At 36.0% G+C, this 11,979-nt stretch overlaps 2 protein-coding genes across 4 annotated transcripts in view; one reads left to right on the top strand and one right to left on the bottom strand.

The window, feature by feature from the left end:
• Positions 1 to 1,727: 1,727 nt before the first annotated feature.
• LOC103154440 (uncharacterized) lies at positions 1,728 to 11,508 on the bottom strand. 3 transcript variants are annotated; one of them, XM_016662725.1, is made up of 7 exons: positions 11,425 to 11,508; positions 8,015 to 8,123; positions 6,044 to 6,303; positions 5,929 to 5,959; positions 4,895 to 5,178; positions 3,404 to 3,531; positions 1,728 to 2,123 (listed from the first exon to the last, which is right to left on the bottom strand). In XM_016662725.1, exons 1-7 carry the CDS (start codon positions 11,473 to 11,475, stop codon positions 1,919 to 1,921), a joined length of 1,068 nt encoding a protein of 355 aa, XP_016518211.1. In that variant the 5' UTR covers positions 11,476 to 11,508; the 3' UTR covers positions 1,728 to 1,918. The 3 variants fall into 3 exon arrangements, with proteins under 3 accessions (XP_016518211.1, XP_016518210.1, XP_007575785.1); XM_016662724.1 differs by having other exon boundaries at positions 5,929 to 6,303; XM_007575723.2 differs by lacking the exon at positions 11,425 to 11,508 and adding an exon at positions 8,202 to 8,491 and having other exon boundaries at positions 5,929 to 6,303.
• Positions 11,312 to 11,979, top strand: part of LOC103154466 (ADP-ribosylation factor-like) — a 21,698-nt gene continuing 21,030 nt past the window's right edge. The window contains exon 1 of the mRNA XM_016662728.1: positions 11,312 to 11,504. Coding sequence (XP_016518214.1) covers positions 11,438 to 11,504 — 67 coding nt within the window. The 5' untranslated portion in view covers positions 11,312 to 11,437. The remainder of the gene's footprint in view (positions 11,505 to 11,979) is intronic.

The following is an 11,979-nucleotide window of genomic DNA, read 5'->3' as shown; positions in this document are numbered from 1 at the left end:
TTGTGACACATTTTTCTAAAAGTGCCACAATAGTAAATATGAGGGTTAAACCAGATGCATAAAGGGAAGATGATCACTGCTGCATGTTTCAGCTCTTTAACCACAACCTGTGTATGTTTTTAAATGCTAAACTGTCTTAATATGTTTAATTTTTAAGGCTTTTTGTTGACTACGTCAGTTAAACTGAAAAATGAAGTGTCCTTATTGAACAATTAAAGAACCTGAGCGCCAAGCACCACTTGTAGGTTTACTGGCAGTCTACTTATAGCTACATGGATGGGAATGATGCTTAAAACCACTGCAAAATTCAAAATTTTCAGGCTGTATGACATGTTATAATAAATATCCATGAACAACTAACAATGAACAGCAATAACAAATAAAAATAAGTTGATATTAAGTTGTCTTGTGCTGATGGTGTTTTGTAATGTTTTTTTTTCTTTGTTAAAACACTTCTATGTTTTAACTACATCTGCATTTCAGAGTGATTTGTTGGCCTTTTGACATTATTTAAAATTTATTTCACATTTAAAATGTTTTGGTTTTTTTGAGCCTTAACCGTCGGATAATCCCATATTGGCCGACTGTTGGGGAACTCCAAAAGTTTTTATATTTGTGAAAAACTTACAATCTTGAATTTATTTAAAGGCTCGAGCTCTGCAGATTGAGTTTTGTACATAAAAATGTAAAATGAAAAGCCAACAGACTGTATAAGGATGTACAATCCATATTTTGTTATTAAAACATGTCTTACTAAACAGAATAATTAACGACTCCTTTATTTACTTTCCCCACTTTCTTTATTTGGCTTTCTGAAGAGAAACAAAAAAGGAATTTGCGCCCCCTTGTGGGCGATTGGTAGACCGCAATCATTCAATTTAAGAATAATTGGTTACTCTTCTGACCTCAACATCCCCCCAAAAAACACAGCTTTCTTAATGTGGATTGAAGTGTTGAGAATTTCTTATAAATATTTTCAGAATATTTATTTTATACTTCATTCCTGCTAACATAGTCGGTAGAGTTGTGGGATTCTGCATATTTTGATATCAATCCAATACCAATACTTATTTAAGTCTGTTTTACATCAAACTTGTGAAATTAAGGTGTTTTGTGGTTATTCCTTTTTGTGGTTTTGTGGTTGGATTTTGTTAAAACCTATGACAGAATTTAGAAAGAGTTGTCCACAAAATTATTTAACATGTGTGAATTATTTTATAAACGAACAAAGTGCAAAAAATATATAATTTCAGAGCAAAATCTATCTCCAATAGTCTGAACAAGGGTAGAAGTTCAAGTCCAAAAACTGAAATGAAATCTATGAAATAAATTAAGATTAATGTGTTAAAGTCTCTGGTCTAAAAATATTTGTATAAATTTTGAAAACGGAAAAAAATTCTGTAAACATCAGTTATTTTAGATCAAAAATGTTTACATTGCAATGTCACTGATGAAACGCACAATGATTTTTCTTTTTCCAGAATGGGATCTATTCATGCAAGAACCGTCACTGTGAATGTTCAAACTGAATTTTAACAACTAATTTCTGCAGGATAATCATTTCATGGCCATGACAAAATGAAGCTGCGCTGGTGATCATGAGAAAATGTCATGTAACATTACCAGTTTTTTTCTGTTCACACAGATTGCTATAAACTTCTGGTTTTACTTTAACCAGAAGTGCATAATGTTATTCTGTATGAAACAAAATTCACCAACATGCAATATTTCATTAGAAATCACTTTATTGTAGTTTAAAGTTAAAATGAATTACAAGTGAAGGAAAATAAACTATTAAACCCATAATGTGATTGAGAATATTTTTGATCAGTGCAAATGTTAATTGATTAATCTTCATGGTAATTAAATGTTCAGATAGAAATTCGGTCAAAAAGGTATAACATGATTTCACTGAACATTACATCTCTTTCTTCCATTGCTCTCTTTTCCGCTCCTCAAAGAGGAAAACCTTCCTGGACTTGTATCCTCCCTTCAGGTGATTTCTTTGTCCCAACTTGCGGTTTGATTTTCTCATCTGCAGCTCATAGCCGTCCTCCAGCAGCGTCCTGCCCGTCTGAGTGTAGCTGATGTAGGACCAGCTGAGTACAGAACCCTGGTAGAACCTAAAGTTAAAAGAACAAACATGATTTGTGCATCTAAAGGCTTTAAATTTATTAGCATGTGTTTAAAATAATATGAAATATAAATATGTATTCTGTAAGTATTGGTTGTATAAAAAAAATTCAATAACCTCTTTTTGTTCGTAATGGAAACTTGTCTTACAATGTACAGAAAATCTTTGGGGTTTAAAAATGGTGAAAGATATTGAGATATAGAAGCAGCATTCAGCTTCTACCCACCACAAATCTGGAACAAACTTCCAGCAAACAGCTGAAACGCTGAGTTGCTTTTGAGCCATAATAATTTATCAACACATTCTACATGTTTTGGTGATTTTGATGATGGCCACCATCAAAATACAAATTTTGTCAGTCTGTTACTGGTTTTCAATTGTGGACTGTATGTTTTTAGGGAAAGCACTTTGAACTGCAATGCTGCTGAAATGTGCTATACAAATAAACTTGATATATATTTTAAAATTTAGACAAAAAAAAAGAAATTAGCATTTTAAAATTGTGGCATAAGAAATCAGAATTAAAAAAATATAACCTTGAAATTTCAATTGTTTGTTCAATTTAAGTTTTTTATTTTTCTTCCGCTCATTACCCACCCTGGTTCACTCAAAAGCTTGTGTTACATATATTTAGGTCTTTGTATTGGTTTCCATTCATTTCAGTACCTGCATTTATCCATCTATTTTATTAACCATTATAAGTATATTCCTAACCTGAACTTTAACCAAAACTTAATTCACATTGTACCTCTAACCCAGAGGTATCCAAACTTCTTGTCACATGGGCCAAATTAGCAAGCTGGAAGTATTCAGGGGCCAGATGTATTTTTCCTCCATTAAATAAACTAAACTAATTTTATTGTGAATCACTGTTTTTATTTGCCAAGCAATAAATTAAACAACTGGTATCTTACTCAATCAAAAGTGGTCTGATGGTCTGAATGGAACTAGAACAAGGTCCAATCAGGCTATATAAACAAGTACACACACACACACACGTTTGCGTGGCTAACTTTGTGGGGACTTTCCATTGACTTCCATTCATTTCTACAGCCTAAACCTTATCCAAACCCTAATCAAAACTCAATTCACACCTTTGTCCTAAATCTAACCCTTGACCAGCAATTCCCCTTGTGGGGATCAGCCTTCGGTCCCACAAGAAGGAGTGGGTCCCCACAATGTATGTGTCAGGAAAATGGTTCCCACAAGGTATTACAAACAAACAAACACACACACACACACACACACAGACATACACACACAGCATACCCGTAGCCACCATTGCTCATGTAGTAGAGGACTTCTTGATAACGGAGAGGATAATCCCACACCTGGACATCAGTGATCTGACCTTCAAAGTTTGAAAAATCCATCACACGCTCACCAGACCACACATACTGAAGACACACACGTACGCACACACGCGCACACACACACACACACAGAGAGAGAATAATTTCAGAGAGAAAATTAAGAAACTCATTGAGCTTTACATTAAAATGCATGTGTGTGTACAGATGCAACCTAATGGATTACAAATGTAAAGTTTATTTCAATAATTAAAAACAATCAAAGGATTCACTCCCTTTCACTGTTTTCCATTTTATTTTTTACAGATTTGTTTCATAATTGAACTGAGTAAATAAAAATAAAATATATATACTTATATAAGACATTTATAAAAAATGTAAATCTCTTCATTTTGGGCCACATAAGATCATGGACGTCCTTAAAGGGACAGTTAATGCAATATGTAAACTGTTAAAATATTATAGTTTTCTCTGTTTAGTACAAATTTAAATGTTTTAATTTTTAACGTTTTATTCGACATTGATGTAATTTAGTCCTATATAAATACAACTGATTTAATTTGACTGATAAAATAATATTTTTAGCACCCAATTGCCATCTTAAAGTTCCATTTATGTGGCTTTCTAGAGTTTAGACAAGAAGGCCACATAAACAGCTATGATAGGCCGGATTTGGCCAGTGGGCCTCCAGTTTGACACCTGCAATGCAAAAACACAAACTCTTACGGAGTATTTTTGCTTAGTTTCTAGTGCAAATACCTTTTTAAACTTAAATTAGACAAAACTAACTCACAAGCAACTTTTCAGCAAGATACAGAAGCTTGTTTTAAGTCTAATTCTTGAATATTCATAAAAAGAACAGGGTTTTTACTTATGGGAAAAATGTTCTGTTATAAATGAAAGTAACCTCTATAATTTGAAGCTGTGTACTTTAATCAATGAATATATTTTAGAGATCTCGAGTGATGTGTCTTTATGACTATCACTGCTCAATATTTATTGTTGCCTGTTTTTATTAGTATTGTTTTTATTTTTATTGTGTTTCTGCCTTTGGGATCAAAAAAGTATTAAGTATTTAAATAAAAATCTGGCAGTTGAGCTAGTTTTTTTTTTTTTTTGCCAATATTTAAGAATTACCGACTTAAAACAAACTAATATATGTTGCCGAAACATTACATGTAAGCTAGTTTTGCCCTATGAAGTATAATAAGATATTTACACTAGAAACACAACAAAACTACTTTCTAAGTTTTTACAGTATGTGGTTTAATCTATGAAGAATTTTAAGGAAAAAAAAACAAATACTTAAATCTATTTATCTATTTTAGAGTTTGCAATGATGCAAAATGTGGAAAAAGTGAAGGGATGTGAAAACAGTCATATCGGTGATAGTCATATCTTTAGATCACTGCAGACAATAAATCAGAGATGTTGTTCATTCTGCTCTCACCTGGTTGTTCAGCAGCTTCCTGCTGCTCATGTCTGAGTCTCTGAACATCTGAACTACAGCCTTCGCGTTGTCCACAGTGAGGCAGATGCTGGTCCACATGCTGGGCGTCAGATAAGGCCAGAGTTTTAAGTAAACTGGCAGGTAAACTCTGTTGTAACCGTTGAAGGTCAGCGCGTATGATTGCGGTCTACCAATCTCCAGCCTCAGATACTGGCTGGATGGGCTGAGGGTGAAGATGGAGTCACTCTGAGAGTCTGTGATGTACCGCAAACACACTGACACACCTGCAGGGGGCGCACGAGGACACAGGAGCTCAAAAATAGATGTAACTGGGTTGTAAATAAAGAATTAATTAATTAATTAATTAATTAAAAACAAACTATATATATATATATAAGGTTAAATTTCAGTGACGCAACATTATAAAGAGTATCTGAAACGAGATGACAATAAAGGAAAACATGATTTAAAATGGTTATGTTTTTATTATTCTGCCTCTCTAGAGCTGCTATTCTGCACATCTTATGCTAACAGCAGGTCTTGATGCTCCATTCAGATTTCACATAGTTTGCTGAAATCCGCTTTTTTACACATTAGGACTTACAACCTCGTAGCAACCAGCATGCGCCGAAGAAGAAGGTTGACGTCACAAAGCAGCGTTCTGTTTACGGAAATAACAATGGACGCCGGCGACTGTGGATCGATTTTAAAGTTGACCAGGTGGGACAGTGTCATGATCCGCTTCATTAACTTCTTTCATAATTTCGTAATTATGGTTTTCGACCAATGGATACATCCAGTTTTACTGCGTCTGGCTTCTGCTAGTGCAGAATTAAGTGCATTAACTAAGATGCATTAACCAAATGTCATAATACATACTTACAAAAAGCAAACTAAGCTAAGCAAGAAAAAAGGAAAAAGAAAGAAAAATCAATAGCCCTGCTAACTTTGTTCTTTGTTGAAGTTTTTCACCTTAATGAACAGGAACAGAGAATATCAGTAAAGCCTCAGTGATTATTTGTGGAGGAACTCACCTCTAGTGGAAGGAGCTGTGGACCATGGGTATGTAGTGGTGGGCCATGGGTACCGAGTGGTGGACAGTGGGTACCGAGTGGTGGACCATGGGTATGTAGTGGTGGACAGTGGGTACCGAGTGGTGGACCATGGGTATGTAGTGGGGGAGCGGGTGGTAGGTTTAGGGGTGCGGATATTTGTGCTAGGGGAAGACATTTCAGTAGTGCCTGTGTTGGTTTGGGTGTAACTGGGTGTGGAGGTGGAGTAGGCATAACCTCTGGTTTGGTATGGCGTAGAAGCCACCCAGGGGGAATATTCATAAGGTGAATAGAAGACCAATCTTCCGTAACTGGACAAAGTGAACATCTTCCCACTCAGATTGACTCCAGAACCACCTGAGGAAGAAAGCATAACCAGACACACCATCAGAATGAGATAAAACCCTGATTCTTACTCAGTATTTCAGAGGATGTTTGTTGTTTAACAGAACTGCACAACAGGAGTGCATTGAAAAAGTCTTTATTCAACATTTTCAGAGTTTAATCATGTTCCAACCTTTCAAGAAACGGGACACAGAAATGCCTGAGGCATGTCTTTATGTTCAGTACTTTGCGTTGTAATGAGGTCTTTACAGGTCCTAATGCTGGAAAACACCAAAAAAAAAAGGCTCCTGTCACATTTTAGCGGATGTAGGATTTCTATTTTTTGTCTTTGGTAAAAAACCACAAGCACATTTCTCCTGCTAGTGCTAGACTAACAAGTTTGTTTGGATGCCATGCATTGTAGTCTACGTCCTGGTTTTGGAGCCATCTTTGATCCGCTTGGTGTTCACATATATACATTCAAACAGCACCAGAGTTCATTTCGACTGAACAGAGACCGAGGTTTGTAGGCGGACCAGAGTTCACTTTTTGGTCCACATCAGAGTTTGATAATGCATTCACACCACCCCAAACGAACCGGCAACAATCAACACCTGCATGGTTTTGCTTGCAAGGCATAGTTCACTTGCAAGAAATTACAATGTGAAACCAACCAAGTCTGCCTTAGGTCCAGATCAAAGAATTCCCTGGAGAGGATAAACCCTAAAACACACAACATCTCACCAAATAGTTTTTGTTTAGTTTAATTTAGTTTCTAGTTCAACATGTCTTAGCACACTTGAAATAAGACTAAATTAACTAGTAAGTAGCTTTTCTGTTTTTGTAGAGTAAATCTCTGTACTGGCAGAAATTTATGGACTTAAATATGAACCATGTAGTCTCAGCAGGTCTTCAAAGAGCTGCTCTTGTTTTTTTCAGAACCAGAACTAAAAAACTGAGGCAGCGTTCAGTTTATATTATTTCAACAGAAACTCAATGAAAACCTGAGAAGTTCAGAAACTGTTAGAACTGAAAACCTTTTAGTTTCATTCAGCTTCTGATCAAAGTTTCTCACAAACTAACTGTTTACTTGATTGAACTGAAGCATGAACCTTAACTTCATGTTTTTATTCTGGATTTCAGGGTTTATTTTGATTCCTAATGTTTACATTAGGAATCAAAATCCTATTAGTGTGTGTGAATTTCTTGCATATGAAACATGCAACTAGAGGAGGCAAGACCGAACAATATGAGCTTTACTTAATAATCTACAGAATGCTTATGCAATACTTGGACTTTCACATAAAACCCCTAATAAATATACTAAAGTTTGTGGTTGTGAAACAATAAAATGTGGGAAACTATGACAATATATTTGAAAACTTTAAAAAATTTAATTGAAAATTAATTTGTATGTGAAATCGCTGAGACAAATGTTGACCAAATGTTAACAAAAACAGGAAATTTGCAGAAGGAGATAAAGGTCATATTTCTATAAAATGATTCAAACTAATAAAATCTGTAATTTCAGGAAGTGAGTCGGTCATTTGTTCACTTTCCATCATTTTAAAAAGAAGTGAACTAATTTAGGAAATTCTGCATATGCATTAGTATAATTTAGGGACATCTGTGTCCTTAAGGCTCTTACCTCTGGTGGGGTTTGGCCAAGCATGCAGTGACCTTTCGGTGAAGNTGCATATGCATTAGTATAATTTAGGGACATCTGTGTCCTTAAGGCTCTTACCTCTGGTGGGGTTTGGCCAAGCATGCAGTGACCTTTCGGTGAAGGTCATCAGCGTCACCATCAAGAAGAAAAGCAGCTTCATCTTCACACTCAGCCGATCTGTCGACGTCTGCAGGGAAAAAGGCAATCAGTGATAATAAATAATCTCCGCCTGCAGCTTCTCAGAGCTGAACGTCAGCTTGTTTACTTTCACTTCCTGCTTCAAAGTCAGCAGCCTCTCTAAGTTTCATTTCTTGGGTTTAGTCTCTGCAGGGGAACCTCCTGTTCTCCCCCTGCAGCCTGGCTTGTTCATATAAACAGCTGCAGAATATCAGTTTAACAGGAAACCTGGAGAAAACCAGCTCAGTCAGACTTGCATGTTGAAAACCATGTGACATTCTGGCTGGTATTTTTATAAAACACAAACCCGCCGCAATCTGTGCAGAGGTCAGATTGCTTCAACTATATGTTTGTGGTCCAGAAATGTATCTTCCAGAACATGAGAAAAATGAATGAAAGCAACTGGTTTGTTAAACAGAAGTGAAGTCTGCGTCTGTCCAGCTGTTGTACTTCTACAGCTAACACCCCAAACTTCCTCTTTTGTATGAAAATCAGGACGACTGCTGCTGATCAAAACAGTTTTATGATCATTTTATCAGCAGGTGTGAAAACTCAGGCCTTTGATCCAAGAAGCCAACTCCTACAAGGACATTTACAGTCACTGTTCTGCTGTTTGTTAAAACCTTAAGAGGAAGGAGCCCTGCAAGGGAAAACTGAATGAAAACAAACTTTAAATAATCTTTACTACAAACAGAATTGCCTAAAGTCCAGAAAAAAACTGCTTTCCTTCTGTGCACTCAGATTTTAGATTTTCTTGTTTTGAGCCAGTGAAGGAGCAGCAGATTGCATTCAAAACAAGCAACATAAACAATCAAACTGAAATCAGCAATTCCACCAAAAACAGGTTTGGTGCACCTAATTATAATCTATGAGTGGCACCTGTCTACCCATGTCTAATGTTGTTTGTTGTTCTTTTTCTGTTCTTTGGATGTACTGAAACTAACTTTGTTGTGTTTCTTACAATGATAAGAGAGGCTGATTCTGTCACTTTAAACAACAGTGACAGATATGAGGAAAGAACCAAACAATTCCCGTCCAAAGTGACTCAGGAGCCAGAAAAAAGAGAAGTCTGGATATTTCCAGCTGCATGAACCTTGCACTCCTTCAGCACATTCCAAAAACATCCCAGACTTCCTCTTTTTTATGCAAATTACAAAAGGTCCTGACTATTGGTGAAAGGGTTTAAGCTTTTCTGAAATGAGAAAACAACCAAGGTGCGCTGCTTTCTGAATAATATGATGTCTGCAATATCTAAATGCTGACAATTATTTGTGAACGATCAACAGTTGAAAATCGGATTATTCACACCGGAGCTCTTGATGTTGCCAAGTAGCACCCAGAAATTTTGAAAGATGATTTAATTCACCTGCTGAACAGAATCAAAGTGTTTATCAGTGGACCGCTACCGACGGTTCTACATGGAGATGAGAGATACAGCAGCCTGCTTATGATTAATGAATGCCTTAAAAAACAGGTACTGCCAGTTCAGCAAACTCTGTGGACAACTTTGGCAGCGTAAACTTCCCTTCAAACCAGACGACTCCGTCTTATCGTGCTGCCTTGAACAGGTTAGGAAAGATCTAAACCATGTTTTAGATGAGATCGTAATCTGTTCAGTTCTGCCTGGTTTCAATGTTTACACTTGCACTTGGAAAATGCCTGGAAAGAGATGTGCAATCAACCTTACATCTTACATCTTTGAAAAGCAGAAGTAGAGCCTCTTGCACAACCAACAAGAATGTAGCAAGTGGTTTCTGGATGGTTAGTCACCAACAAAATGCTTTTAGAAGCATGTTTTATTGTACTCCCAAGAATGGGAGTACAATAAAACATGCAAAAAGTGAATTTTGCATCATGCATTCCCAAATAAATCTGATCTAAGTTTTTTCCATCAAACATTTCTTCAGTTTGAATCAGACACAGAGCTTCTGCAGAAAACACTGAGAAATCATTCTGCACATCAAATCAGTAGGCTACGACCAAACATAACAAATGTAGAGAAAATGACACAATTTCACCAAGTCAACCATGAAAACTTATAAGAAGAAATTATAAATCACTGAAGCTCCTTCTCTTACTGTCTTGATTTCCAACAAACCATGTAGTTTGATAGACAAATTTTAGTCTGCTTAAATATTATGTTATCAATCAAGTCAATGTAGTTTTTATCTGTTTACTGCCAAATTATAACAATCAGTCCCTCCAGTTTCTTGAGAATTATCATGGACATTGAAGTAAAATAACCAAATCCCAACACTTCACATAAATGGGAATTCACTGTAGAATTTTCTCAAAACTTGTCAGAAACTTTATTACTTGTACTAAACAGCTGCCTCAGCCTTCAGTGATATCAGATTGTAGACCATGATCTATACAGCGAGTAATAAAAAGTCTTCATAAATGAGTGCAAATATTGCAAATATTTCCAAATTAATAACACAAACACTTTGATTTGTATTATAAAAAACATGAACAGTATCACAAAATCCTGGAAGAACTGGAAAGATGTTTAATAATGTTATTTAATTTTAAGAATTCATTGATATTTTAACAGTTTCTGGACAGGTTTTACAAATATATTCAGGTACAACCGGCCCTTTAATAAGAGCATTCATGATCTTGATTCAAGATCATTTGGGCCAAATGAGTTCCACACCACTGATCCAGTCCAACCTGGTTATGTCACACCTGCCAACAAACACAAGAAAGAGGCAGAGCAAACTGCATCACTTCCTGCTACGCGCTAAAACAAACAGGAAGCGGAAGATTTTTCAAAATAAAACTGAAGATGGGTCGGCTTCAGAATAGATTTATCTTAAGTTTTCATTACCTTAGAAGGCTGAGAAAAATTATTACTTTATTTTTAAGTAATTATAACATTAATGAGATACACACACACACACACACACACACACACACACACACACACACTAAGAGTACTAAAAGTGAAGCCAAGTTAGTTCACTACAAATAAATAAATAAATAAATAAATAAATAAATAAATAAATAAATAATCTTTCACTTACACAAAATCTAAATCTTGAGTCGTTATAAACTTGTTTAAATGCAAAAGCCTCAGTGCTTTTATTTTGAAAGCTGTGGAGGCGGAAGTGATGTCATGATATGTTTAAACGTTTCCCGGTGAGCCAGCTGTGTTTACGTGCGTCCTTCCACCGTGGACCGAGCTGACACCTGCCGGGATGACAACGTGTATTAGAGAAACACACCCACGGTGGTGGTGTATAAAACACGGGGCACCCACGGACACGGAGACACGCAGACACGCAGCCTTAACCTGGGACGGTTCCTACCTGGACCTTCATCATGGGAGTCATCATCTCACAGATCTTCTCCAGGTTCATCTCCAAGACTCCGGTCAGGATTCTAATGGGTGAGTTACTGCAACACCATTTTAAATGAAATTAGACATTCTATCAGTGGCCAAAATGTCCTATGCTAATCAATAAGTGTTATTTATTTGTAATCAATCCCTACAACCAGTGTATGCGCTATATTCAACACATAAGGGCGCTGCTGGAGAAGCGCAACAATACAGCAGAAAAAGTGTTCCTAGTCAGCATGTTTTTGTATCTGTATCGTTGTTATTAGCTACATTGTACCAGTGCTATTATATGTTGATTTTTACAGAAGTAGCCAACTAAAAATAAATAAATAAATACAAATCTGATTTTGAATTAGAGTGATGTTTAAGTGTACAATATTATTTTAACTACTTGAACGTAACATCAGTTGATAAACACTAAATTTACAGTAACAGGTTTACAGGTTTGATATCTTATATTTCCCCAAAAGCAGCCGTCAACAGGAAGAGATTAACAATAATTTATGTAACAACTATCACAACA

Source organism: Poecilia formosa, unplaced genomic scaffold (assembly GCF_000485575.1).
Source record: "Poecilia formosa unplaced genomic scaffold, Poecilia_formosa-5.1.2 Scaffold387, whole genome shotgun sequence".
Taxonomy (NCBI): domain Eukaryota; kingdom Metazoa; phylum Chordata; class Actinopteri; order Cyprinodontiformes; family Poeciliidae; genus Poecilia; species Poecilia formosa.
Note: the sequence above shows the minus strand (reverse complement) of the source record. Positions and strands in the feature narration are given on the sequence as shown.

Bases quoted from the DNA above. Each gene is read 5' to 3' on its own strand.
- LOC103154440 (XM_016662724.1), bottom strand. From the start codon at position 11,475: ATGAACCTGGAGAAGATCTGTGAGATGATGACTCCCATGATGAAGGTC. The intron at 8,124-11,424 runs GTAGGAACCGTC...TTTTCCCTGCAG, and splicing joins CTCCCATGATGAAGGTCCAG to ACGTCGACAGATCGGCTGAG. The intron at 2,124-3,403 runs GTATGCTGTGTG...TTTTAACTTTAG, and splicing joins ATGAGCAATGGTGGCTACGG to GTTCTACCAGGGTTCTGTAC.